Genomic DNA, 13,307 nt, shown 5'->3' on the forward strand with positions numbered 1-13,307 from the left:
TTAAGATTGCACAGAGATGGAAAGAGGGTTGTGTGTGTGTGTGTGTGTGCGTGTGCGTGTGCATGTGCGTGTGCGTGTGCGTGTGCGTGTGCGTGTGCGTGTGCGTGTGCGTGTGTGTGTGTGTGAGAACAAAGAGGAGACATTGTGTGGTGTGCTTCCAAGCACTCTCTTGTGAGCAGCACCTTATTGTCTTATCACTTCAAGAATAAAGAATGAGTATGTACGTATATATTTAGGGTTAGTAAGTAAGATGGGCAACTAACCACATTGACCTTTATCCCAATGTTCTCCACATCAATTATGACTTTGCTCTCAAGATATATTTACTTCCATTACTTTTGGTTCTTTTGCATCAGTATTGCTTTTTAGGACAATGTACCAACACTAATTGACATATAGAAAGGGTCATCTCCAATTAGGGTCTCTAAGTTATTATCTCATGTGGTTGAACATGTGGTTGAACATATTGCCCCCAATTCCAAATAAACCTAGACAAGTACCTTAGGTTGTGAATGAAGGTTGGTGCCTTAGAGACCTATTGAAGAGAGACCATTAAAACTAATGCCCTTCATTCACCTTCTCTATATCTAGGTCTACATTATTATAGGAAACTATATATTCCAATAGCAATGCCCTAGATGGATCTAGTTTGCTTTTTGTGAAATTCAATTAACCCCCTATACTATCCAAGAGTCTGAAATACCAATTTTTATTTACAAAGTGTGAAATCTCATAACTATAAATATGCATATCGTTCCAATAAAACTCTTATAAATTTGTCAAAATATGGAGCAAATATCCAATCTATATATCCCTGAAATGTAACACAAATATTTAGCAAACCAAAGAGCATCCTTTTGTATGCAAAACATCCCCATGATCACAAAGGTAGTCTTCAATCGATCCTCCTCTATGATAGCTATTTGGAGAAAACATGAGAAACTAATCTCCTCTACAATAGCTATTTGGGAATAACCATCAATCATTAAGTACCCCCTCTAAGTTTGCTATTGGGTAGATATAGCCAGCTTCAACTTTTGAACTTACATAAGTGAATCGTGTTACATCACTCGCAATCTCCTCAACCTTCATGCTCTTGATCTACATCTTTATTTGAGTTCAATATGGTTCTCTATTCATTTATCCCTTCTTAGTTTAAAACACTCAAAAGCAAACATTTTGCAAATCCTGCACACATTTGGACACATTCCTATATTTCATTTTCCATAAGATCTCCCCCCCCCCCCCCCCCCCCCAAAGTTTACTACCATGCAATGTATTTACGTACACTTTAGATCCATTAAAGCTAGTCTCATGTATTCTAAACAAATCAAGGCTCAAATTAAGTGATTCGACATTATCATCAAAGTTGGATTCCTCCATGATTGAGCTAGAGTTTTTCAGTCACATATCTTGAGCCCGATGATTCCTCCTCCCTATAACTCTCTACATTGGCCATAATCTCTCTAACATAGCACATAGTTTTTGCATGCCTTTGATCCTAGTTTGAAATTATATCTACCTTCCACTCTTGAATGGAATCAATTGCTAGGAGTTAATGCATATCAAGGATGATGGAATATGCTTGCCTTTATGCAGCCCTCACAAAAACATCCATCAAACACTCCATCACCATAATTTCCACTCCAAATCTTGCAAGTATTCCAAGGCACCTAGCATTTTATAATTTTCCAATCACAAATTGATCTAATTCTATCCTCAAACCAAGTTACCCAAGGTACCTATGTGAGAGTGTGCAACGGAAGAAGGAACACGAACATAGAGGAAGAGATAGGGAGAGAGAGAAAGCAGAAAATGAAGGAAGAAAATCTGCACCGATTGAAATGAATGTTGAATACACCGAAATGGACTGATCAGTCCCTTCACGTAGCCCGAAGCGTTAGTGAGGGCACCAGATCAGGCTGGAAACAATGGCAACACCAATGCTGGAGTGGGAGAGGAGGGAGAGTGTGCTGAAATCTACAAGACAGTATATGGGACTGATGGGGGGGCTGCTATATATAGCCCCCCAACCCAAAAAGTGGCCGACCTGGCCTGAATATGGCTGACCTGCCCTAAAAATGGCCGCCATCCCATAAAGGGCACAAAATGGCAAAGAGCCACCTGAGAAGGGAATGCAAAACAAAAATCAGCAACACATAAACTGACAGAGCTCCTCTGTCTCCTGCCAGACTCTAACAGGAGCTCACAACCAGGAGATGACAGATTGACAATGAAATAGAGTAGGCTAACACCCCTCTCAGATCCTGGGAGGGTCTGAAGACCTAACATCCGCATGTGATGAAGCAAAGAAGCCTGAGGCAAAGGCTTCGTGAAGAGATCAACCGCATTGTCCACCATGGGACAGTAGGCCACCGCCAGCTCCGAATCAACGATCCACTCTCTCGAACATAGTGGTACTGAACCTCAATGTGCTTCATGCGAGCATGAAACACCGGGTTCTTTGCCAAAGCAAGGGTACTCTGGTTGTCCACGCGCAGCTTCGTAGGTCATGTCTGGGGAAAGTCAATCTCCGCCATCAAGTGACGGAGTCAAACTGCCTCCATAGCGGTTGAACATAAGGCCCGATACTCAACCTCTATAGAAGAAAGTGCCACAATAGGCTGCTTCTTGCTGCTCCAAGAGACAGCACCGAATCCAAGGGTGAAAGCATAACCGGTACTGGATCGTCTCAAATCCACATCACCTGCCCAATTAGAATCACTCCATCTAGAAAGAGTGATCCCGTAGGATCGAGACCCCTGCAAATACCAAAGAGCACGCAAGGCTGCCCTCCAATGATCCTATGTAGAAGTCTTCATGAAAGAAGACAACAAGGCCACCACAAAAGAGATATCTAGCCGAGTGTGAATAAGCCAGATAAGTGAGCCAACAAGGCACTTGTAACGGGTGGCATCAGAAAGGGAAATGCCATTTGCCAAAATCTTGGACTCAGGGTCCATGGGGCATGAAATAGGCCAATACTCGGCCATAGCAAACTCCGAAAGAAGCTCGGAGATGTACCTGTGTTGCGAGATAAAGATGCCCTGTGCCAACTAATAGATCTCCAGACCTAGAAAGAAGTGAAGGATCCATAGATCCATCATGTCAAACTCCTGTCAAAGAATAGACCGAGCATGCTCCACCTGCTGAGTGTCGCTCCCTGTAATAATAAGATCATACATACAAGATAAGCAAAACAAAAAGATCACCCGCAACCCTAAAATAGAGGTTGGGGTCATGATCGGAGCACTGAAAACCACTCTAAAGAAAGAAGTGATCAATCCTCTGGTACCAAGCACGAGGAGCCTACTTCGGGTCATAAAGGGCCTTCGCAGCCTATAGGCATGATCCTCCTTCCCCTGCACAAGAAAACCTAGAGGCTATGAAACATAGATCTCCTCCTCAAGGACGCCATTTAGAAAGGCTGACTTGATGTCCATCTGGTAAACAGGCCAACGGTGGTGAGCTGCAAGAGCCAAAATAACTTGAATGATAGACATCCGAATGGTAGGAGTAAAAGTCTCAAAGTAATCCAAACCTGCCCGTTGTGCAAAACCCTTGGCAACAAGCCTAGCTTTATGCTTGTCCAAGGAGCCATCAGCAAGATACTTGGTCTTAAAGACCCATTTCACACCTATCACCTTCCGTTGCTTGGGACGCGGTACAAGCTCCCAAGTATGATTTCGCTCGATGGAATCGAGCTCTGCCTGCATAGCCTGTCTCCAAACATCCTGTACAAGAGCCTCCTCCACTGTGAAAGGCTCGGAATCCTGAAGAATCTGAGACATAAGAGCATACTTCACACAAAGTGAACTATCCCGCTGAGCTTGTAATCAGGCTGATCTGCGTGGGCCTGTAGAAGAAGCAGGAAAGTGAGTAATACCTAAATCCTGCATAAGCCGGCGATACTACAAATGAATCCTAAGAGACTCCTCCTGCTGCGAGGGAGACCGAGTAGCCTCCAGAACCTGCAAAGCACGTCTCTGAAAGGGATGCCCCCTCACCAAGGGAAGGTAGATCCTCCTCATCTGAAGAAGGCTCCCCATCGAATGGTATGGATCCCTAGAAGACTCCTGATGAGAGTTTGAAGGGGTCGAAGTACTCGAAGAAGGAGTCACATCTGCCAAAGGGGGAGGGGAATCCGAAGTAGAGGAAACAGAAGGAGGAATAGGAGGGGGAGGAGCCGAAGAAGGAGGGGTGCTAAGAGGCATCCGGGAAGGAAGAGTAGGGAGAGAAGGTGGGGGAAGGTCTGTTGAGGTCAAAGAAGAACCTGTAAGAGAACCATCAACCGGATCCTCCGAGGTTGAAGCCTCATTGAAGATCACATCCCTGCTCACCTCAACCTGCCGTGTCATCGGATCGTAGAGCTGATATCCCTTCGTGGTCATGCTATAGCCCACGAAGATAAGCTGTCTCGGCTTAGAGTCGAGCTTCGTCTTCCTCTTCTTCTTGTCCACATGGACAAAAGCATCACATCCAAAGATGCGACAGTGGGACACAAAAGGCTTCCTCCCAAAGAAAGCCTCAAAAGGATTCATGTCCTGCAATGCCAAAGTTGGAGAGCGGTTGCGAATATGCACCGCCGTAGCCACCACCTCACCCCAAAGTAGTGAGGAAGACTCCTATGCTCCAACATGGATCGGGCCATCTCCACCATGGTCCAATTCGCACGCTCCACACCATTCTTTGATGGTGTGTTCAGATGGGAATACTCCACCCGAATGACGTGATCCTTGCAAAATTGAGAGAAAAGGTGAGAAGTAAACTCGCCACCATGATCAGCTCGAACACCACGAACTTTGGAAGTAGTTTGTGTCTCCACAAACACCTTCCACTCGCAGAAACGGGAGTACGCCTCGCTCTTGTACTCAAGAAGTAAGGCCACACATAACGACTAAAGTCATCCACAATCAGCATTAGATACTTGGCCTTCCCAAGGGAGGCCGTGCCCATATGTCCGCAAAGGTCGGTGTAAACCAACTCAAGCGGTGAAGAAGCCCTCCTGGAAGCAACCTGTGAGTGAGGCTGCCTATGCTACTTGCCCCTCAAGCAGCTGGGGCATAAAGTGTGAAGAGGAGGGAAATCTAGAAGTCCCTCCACCATCTTCCTCTGAGAATCCCGCCGAATCGAATCAAGGTTCAGATGCCCATAACGAGCATGCCAAAGCAGCCCAAGCTCATGGGAAGCCCTCGCAACCAAGGCTGTGAGCTTGTACAGCCCACCCTCTTGTGTACCTGTCCAAAGAGCATCACTTGTAGAAGCATCCTCCACTGTGACAGCATCCTAAGTAAAAATGACTCGGGTACCAAGCTGAGTAAGACCATGCACAGACAATAGGTTAAAGCCCAAATCAGATACATAAAAAACTTTGGCGGAAGAAGACCACCTGTCAAAAAACATAGGCAAAGTCCCCATGCCTCGAACAGGAACTATAGAGTTGTCACCAATGGTGACAATGCCCCCTCTCGAACGAAGATCCTGAAGCCAATCCTGTCTAAAGGTCATGTGAGAAGATGCTCTGCTGTCTACGAGCCAAGGCTTCTCCTGAGTAGTAGAAGCTAGGGTTGTATCCTCCTCAACAAAGACATGGACAAAAGCAGGCTCTGTCGTGGCTGGGGCCGCCTTCGAGTCTTGCTTGGGCTTCAAATGGGGGTACTTTTGCCAACACTTCTCCTCGGGATGAGTGCCCTTCCCACAATGTGGGCACTTGGGCTTCTTCTCCGTCGCATCCTTCTTGCCCTCCTTCTTGTCCTTGGCCTTCTCCTTCTATTGCTTCTTCTTCTTGCTGCCATCGGTACCTGTAGTAAAAGCCTTGGTGGAGCCACTGGCACCCACCTCTCTGAGACGCTCGTCATGCTCCAAGACAAGCGGGGAAAGCTCCTCCCATAGGAGTTTCTCGCGGATCCTCGAGGTGATGAGGCTGGTATAGAAGACATCATACCGAGGTGAGGGCAGCTGAGTCAAGAGAATCATCGCCATATCCTCAGACGAAATCACCCGACCAAGAGAGGCTAGCTCGCCTCGCATGTCCTCCATCTTCGTGATGTGCTCCTTCATAGAAGAAGAATCATCAAGACTGAGCATCCGCAACTTCCTTCCAAAGAAATCTTGTGGGCGAACATCTTATACTGGTACAAAGACGCAAGCTTCTTCCACACTTCCGCCACGGTCTTTAACCTATGAACATGAACAAGAACAGAGTCGTGAAGACTCATAAAGAGAAAGGAACGGGCTCGAGAGTTGAGCCTATCCCACAAGGTTGCATGGTCCATAGAAGCTCCATCTGACGGATCCACGAGGGGACGGTCGATGGGTGAAGAAACAAGCTCCCATATGTTGAATGTATCGAGGATGCACTCCACCTTGCACGACCAAAGGGAGTAGTTGGAACCATCCAACTTGTCTTCCTTCGGAAAGGAAGGGAGTATGGGCACCTATATCGAGGGAATCAAGGAAGGCATCCGAACATCTGAAGCAGTCTTCACTGATGGAACCTTCACTGTAGATGGAACCCTCTGAGATGCATGGACTAAAGAAGGATGGGTGCGAGGAGTCTCCTCCCATCGTCGATCACGAAACTCCTGATAATCCGGTCTCCGCTCAAAGGAATGATGAGAAAGGAGCTCATCCTCTGAGTCATCAAAGCTTGAAAACTAGTAAGACATCTTCCAAATCTGCAAACACCAAACACACCAAAGAAAATTTGCCGATGCCGAATGATCACCACCATAGGAGTCACCAACCACCAAGCAGACCACCAAAATGCAGGGTTTTGAGGTCACCCAACACCTAGAGCTGCAAAACGCAAGTATGGATGATGAAGATCACAGAAGCAAAAGCCGCCAAACACCAAAACGTAGCCTGGGATGATGAAGTCGCCAGCAAGAGGAGGGCTAACAGAGGGTGAGAGAACCTCCGAAATAGCAAAACACTAGCAGGAGTGTCGCCCAGCTATGGGAAAGGCCGCCTTGCAGAAAACGCACCCAGGAGTGAGATGATGGCATGGCAGCCTCAAAAACTACCGCCTGCAGCAAACGCAAGAGTGTGGACCACCAAAATGAGCCGCCTTGGCTATTGGAGAAGATATGGCAGCAACAAGGAAGGGAATGGTGTCTCTCTGTCGATGGAAGCTCCTCCGTTCTCTCAGTTAGGCTCTGATACCATGTGAGAGTGCGCAACGGAAGAAGGAACACGAACACAGAGGAAGAGAGAGAGAGAAACCAGAAAATGAAGGAAGATAATCTGCACTGACTGAAATAAATGTTGAATACACCGAAGTGGACTGATCAGTCCCTGCACGCAGCCCGAAGCGTCAGTGAGGACACCAAATCAGGTTGAAAACAATGGCAGTACCAATGTTGGAGTGGGAGAGGAGGGAGAGTGTGCTGAAATCTACAAGACAGTATATGGGACTGATTGGTGGGGGGGGGGGGGGGGGTATATATAGCCCCCCAACCCAAAAAGTGGCCGACCTGCCCTAAAAATGGCCGCCAACCCATAATGGGCAAAACTGGCAAAGAGCCACCCGAGAAGGAAATGCAAAACAAAAATCAGCAACACATAAACTGACAAAGCTCCTCTGTCTCTTGCCAGACTCTAACAGGAGCTCACAACCAGGAGATGACAGACTGACAATGAAATAGAGCAGGCTAACATAACAACCTAGCCTTTTATATTTTTCCAATCACAATTTGATCTAAGACTATTCTCAAACGAAGTTATCCAAGGTACCCTTTATCATGACACGTACTTGAGTACCTTCATCCACATATACATGCATTGATCTCCTTAAGTAGAATTCAAGTTTCGAACTAAATCCTTCACTTGCCTAACGTTAACCATCATAGAAGTTTTACCAACCTTAGCCTTTCTTCCAATCCTAGCCCTTCACACCATGTCCATTGCCTTTTCAGCCTTGACATTAGTGCTAGCATTTGCCCAAATATTAAAATTGCCCTTCAATTCTGTAAGTCCTTAATATTATATCATACTTCTCAATACCTCGCCCCAAGAGTTATCTTGTCAAGCTATAGCCCTCCTTGTCTTTCTATGACTTATTTGAAGTACACCTTGGTCTTTTGATGCTACATTTTTTTCCTTTCTTCGTGGACTTTTACGTAGCTGCTTTGGTTTCCCTTTTTGTAGCTCTCTCATTGGCCAATGCATCAACTTCAGAGTCATCAATAGATATGCCATGCAAACCATTGTCGCTCCCTCTAGTGCAGAGGCTTAGGCCTTGCATCAAAATTCGTTAGACTGTCTCACCACATCTCTATCCTACCATAATCCCTTCTAACACCACATTGCATTTTGACCTGCTCTCGACCTTTCTGCGAAGACCAGAAGGGCATCAAAATCTGAATCCTTCTACGATCGTGTCCCTTTGAATGCTGCGATCTTGGCTTGCTCGATTGCTGTGCAAAAGAACCGACCAAGAATCCATCGCCTATGCGCAAAGATGATGTCAAAACCACATCACATTCTCTCCATTAGATCTCCAATCCTCTAAGTCTGCAATACAAACATTAGGCCAGAAAGAGACGCGAACGCACCAGCTTGACAGCAGGTCACCGCCTCGAGTAACTCACTAAGAGGTCCGGGACAAGACTTATCTACAAACAATGGTAACGATATCCATGGCTAACGTAATGCTAGTTTGTGTGGACAGACGAAAATTTCATAGTGGAGAGGAAGACGTAAGCTGGAAATGGAGCATCATATTCCAGATGCTGCTCGCAAGTGGCCTTTACTATTATCAATACGGAACAGTCCGTACTCCATAGCACAATGGCTCATATAATGCTTACTAGGTTCGTAGGAACAGACGAAGATCTTCAGAGGGGGAGCGGGGGCGTAAGTTGACAAAAGACCATCATATTCAAGCCCATAATATCCGTCAGTGGAGGAGCCGTCAGTTGACAAAATATCCCTACGTACCTTCACTGTATATGAGCTGACAGCAGGCTTCTGTTCTGGCTATGCTGTATATAAGGAGAGTTGGGTTCACGCTGAACTTCTTCCACTGGAGTCGTATGAAAGCTTTCCTCTATTATGTAATGAAATTTACGGTTTTCCGTGTATATATATGTATATATATATATGTCCCCTTCACCAAAAGTCTAGGATTGACAGTGATATCCGAGAGAGATGAGTTGACAAAAGAGCATACTCCAAGTGAGATCCGGCCCACAATAGACTTTTTCCCCATCCAATTACAAGAAAGGAAGAGGCGGCCCAGGGCCAGTGGGGTGAAGGAGACCCCACAGTCACACGCTAAGGGTGAACAGGGGAGGGGGGTTTATATCTTAGTTCTCCATTCTCCCTGCTAGCGCTTGTGAGAAACACAGTTTTATCACAATGCTAGCAGGACTAAACGCATGCGATTGGTGGGGGGAAAGCTGCAGAGCCTAAAGCGAAAGAAACTACCATGTCTGATAACGTAATAGCCTTTTTCTTAATGGTCTTGTCCAAATCCTGCGTCTGGAATACTTGGGTGCAACCGCTTTGGAAAGACCCAAAAAGCCCCACTCACCCCATTGCCCCTGGGTGTGACAGGGCTCTAAACTAACTGAAAGGAAGAGGCTTAACCTCAGCCGGTTTTGGGAGGAAAATAACTGGTTTTAACTAAAAACCAAAAAAAATAGCCAGTTTTCATCGAGACAAACATCAATCAGCCGTTTTTTCTGGAAATCTTGCCTGGAAAAATTACACTAAAGAATTGTTTTATGTAAACAATGAAGTTGAACACATCCATGTCTCTATTGCACATGCACATTTGACTCAAAACCTGCACGCTCTGTTGGCACAAACAGACGCTGATCCTTGAAGTAGAAAAAAGCAGGAAAGGAAACCTGAAAGAGGACCCCTTTAACAACACATATAAGTAAAAATTTTATATTTAAAACAATTTTTCCCATTGCTCATGAACATCATTCATATTTTCTCCGATGGCAATTTCATTGCCTTGACAAGGCTGCTTTTGGCCATATTCTCAAGATGTCCAAGATAAACAGTAATTCAACAGCAAAATATATATTGGGTGAGCTATGGAAGTTGTCCTAAGAGCCAGAAAGACAACGAGGTAAGACCGGCGGTTTTCAAGGTCAAAGCAAAAGTGCCTAAGTTTAATAGCGATAGTGTGCTGGCTTGTAAGGCCCCTCCAAAGGTACATCAATGTATGCAGCTTGATCTGGGGAGAGCTTCGTTAGCTTGGCACCCAGCTTGTCTAAGTGCAAAGCTGCAACTTTCTCGTCCAATTGCTTGGGGAGCACATACACCTGCTTGGCATACTTGCCCGACTTTCTTTCCTTCCACAACTCCAACTGCGCAATGACCTGTTTGACAAGACAAGCATTCAATGATCAATAGGGCAATGAAAATCTGAGATAAATGTGGAACAGCATCGGATGTTAATCTGACTCTGACCTGATTGGTAAAAGAACAAGACATCACAAAACTGGGGTGACCAGTGGCACAACCCAAGTTCATCAGCCTTCCTTCAGCCAAAACAATGATGCCAGTCTTGGTCTCAGGGAACACCCAACGATCAGTTTGAGGCTTGATAGTGATTTTCTTTACACCAGGGTAAGTCTCCAAACCATGCATGTCAATCTCATTGTCAAAATGGCCAATGTTGCAAACAATAGCATTGTTTTTCATCCTTTTCATGTGGCTAACCATAATGATGTCCTTGTTGCCAGTGGTTGTTACAAAAATGTCAGCAGTTTCCACAACATCCTCCAAGGTCAAGACAGGAATACCTTCCATCAAGGCTTGCAATGCACAGATTGGATCAACCTCTGTGACAATTACTCGAGCCCCTGCAGCCTTCATGGCAGCAGCACAGCCTTTGCCAACATCACCATAACCACAGACAACTGCAACTTTTCCAGCAATCATTATATCAGTGGCCCTCATGAGTCCATCGGGCAGTGAGTGGCGGCACCCATACAGGTTGTCAAACTGCAGCCATTAGGATAGTGAGTTGAAAGCCCATACCAGAGTAAAATGCATAATCCAGTTCAAAATGAAGTAAAAGAATGTGTTCCCATGACACATGGAAACAAACAAGAAATTGTAGAACTCATTCACCATACTGAATTCCAACAAATAAAACTGCAAAGTACCAGTCTGGCATTAGCAGAGCAATGGAGCAAAGGCAATACGTTCTCACAACTATAGGATATCAATGAAATCAGACTTTACTTTTGAATTGCACGCATATCACTTCAAAATCATGCGTGGTATTTGCTGTCAGGAAGGAGAAGAATGAACAAATGTAAAGACAGACATCATTCATACCTTACTCTTAGTCACTGAATCATTGACATTAATGGCTGGAAAAAGCAAGGAACCATTGGCCTGCATCTGATACAGACGATGGACCCCAGTGGTGGTCTCTTCAGAGACACCAACCAACCTCTCCTTCATTCTGTGATACTTCTTAGGAACTTGTTTGATACCATCCCGCAAAATAGACAAGACGATTAGAAACTCTTGGTTGTCAGTAGAAGCTGGGTCTGGTAATGTGCCATCCTTGGCATAAACCTCCTCGGCCTTCACACCTTCGTGGATCAGCAAAGTAGCATCCCCACCATCATCGACAATCAAGTCTGGGCCACCACCAGGACCCCAGTCAAGAGCTCTCTCAGTACACCACCAGTACTCCTGAAGAGTTTCACCTTTCCAAGCAAATACAGATGCACTGTCCCGGGCAATAGCAGCTGCTGCATGATCTTGGGTAGAGAAGATGTTACAGGAGCACCAGCGGACCTCAGCACCAAGAGCTGTAAGGGTCTCAATTAAGACAGCAGTTTGGATAGTCATGTGCAATGATCCAGTAATGCGAGCACCCTTCAGAGGCTGAGAAGGACCAAACTCTGTGCGGCAAGCCATAAGCCCAGGCATCTCAACCTCTGCAAGCTCAATCTCTAGGCGACCAAAGTCAGCTTGAGACATGTCCTTCACCTTGAACTCAAAACCCTTAGCGCCTTTCTGGACGTTGAGATCCATTGCAGCTCACAGTCTTGAGCTGCAGTTTCACAAGAAGTCATAGATCCAAGCACAAACTTAGACTTCAACCAAGAACTCCAGCGAATGGATGGAGATGCAGAGATCTAAAACGATGGCTAAAAAGTCTACTAGCCCAATGTCATGAAATGCACGGATCTACTCTTCACAGCATCCTCTGGAGGATTCGAACACAGATCTAAGCAACGAAATCAGCCGCATCTACATTTTATTGCACAATGCAGCGAATGTTTTCCACACAACCCCTGAAACATTCGAAACCCATGGAATAATTTAGATTTGCGAATGCAAACTTTAACAAGAGTATGCCACATGCCATGTCCCTTAATCCTCGGCGGAGCGGTAAAATCCATGCCAAATGCGGGGATGCGGAAGCCGGAAGCCTTACAGAAAGCCTCAAAAAATCAGCGGATACTGCAGAATGTATGGCTGATACGGAGTCGCAGACCCTAATAAGCATCACACTGAACCTAAGAACTGGGAAATGCACGTCGATAGCAGGGATGCACCAGAGGGAAGTCTTGCATGACACCTGAAACGCCAGCAACGCTGCAAAATGCAAGGCGAATGCGGGGATGCAGAAGCAAAAAAACAGGCTGGTGGCAAGAATCTGCGACACGACACGAGAGACAAACCTGGTGGTACCTCGGTTATGACAGACTCGAGTCGCAGCGAGCTGAGGTCGAGGAGGAGGGAGAGACAGGCACAAGGAAGGGGGCGAGAGCGGCCTTTAAAACCCTACCGAGACTGGCGCAGATCACAAAATGTGACTGACTGGAGAGGCCTGCGTGCGACGGAGCCCCTCCATCCGCCGATTTGATCCTTAATACGTCCACAGTTTTCGGTTTGGGTTTGTTGGTGGTGGTCGTTCCATTGTGACCTCCATTACCTAACATGTATGTGCTTGTGTCAACTCTCTCTCTCTCTCTCTCTCTCTCTCTCTCTCTCTCTCTCTCTCTCTCTCTCTCACACACATCACATGGATGGCAAATGGTTCACAATGCACCCATCATCTCCACAAGGGTGATCAAAGATTCTTGTGAGACCCAATTTTGTTGTCGCATTGCATTTACCCCCCGCCGCCCCCCCCCCCTTTATTTTTCGATAGACTAAGAGAATGCCATGTCTCATCTTCTTCAACTTCCTAACCTACCTATTGCTCTACCACTCATGTGCCCTCATCACCTCTGTAGCCCTTCCGTAGATAAGAAACGTGTGCCTAGAATATAGGTCACGATAGAGTCCATAACCCTATTTTATCAATGGCGCAACAT

The 13,307-nt window shown here is 46.0% G+C and overlaps 1 protein-coding gene across 2 annotated transcripts; it reads right to left on the reverse strand.

Annotated features, from left to right (window-relative positions):
• Nucleotides 1-9,883: 9,883 nt before the first annotated feature.
• LOC148022188 (adenosylhomocysteinase 1-like) lies at nucleotides 9,884-12,935 on the reverse strand. Of its 2 annotated transcripts, none has more exons than XM_087697825.1 (4): nucleotides 12,679-12,935; nucleotides 11,305-12,034; nucleotides 10,429-10,965; nucleotides 9,884-10,337 (listed from the first exon to the last, which is right to left on the reverse strand). In XM_087697825.1, exons 2-4 carry the CDS (start codon nucleotides 12,013-12,015, stop codon nucleotides 10,128-10,130), a joined length of 1,458 nt encoding a protein of 485 aa, XP_087553951.1. In that variant the 5' UTR covers nucleotides 12,016-12,034; nucleotides 12,679-12,935; the 3' UTR covers nucleotides 9,884-10,127. The 2 variants fall into 2 exon arrangements, with proteins under 2 accessions (XP_087553951.1, XP_087553950.1); XM_087697824.1 differs by having other exon boundaries at nucleotides 12,669-12,934.
• Between the last annotated feature and the right edge of the window lie 372 nt (nucleotides 12,936-13,307).

The sequence above is a fragment of the Lygodium microphyllum genome, chromosome 17, assembly GCF_053477565.2.
Source record: "Lygodium microphyllum isolate KBCC chromosome 17, Lygodium_microphyllum_v1.1.10, whole genome shotgun sequence".
Lineage (NCBI taxonomy): Eukaryota > Viridiplantae > Streptophyta > Polypodiopsida > Schizaeales > Lygodiaceae > Lygodium > Lygodium microphyllum.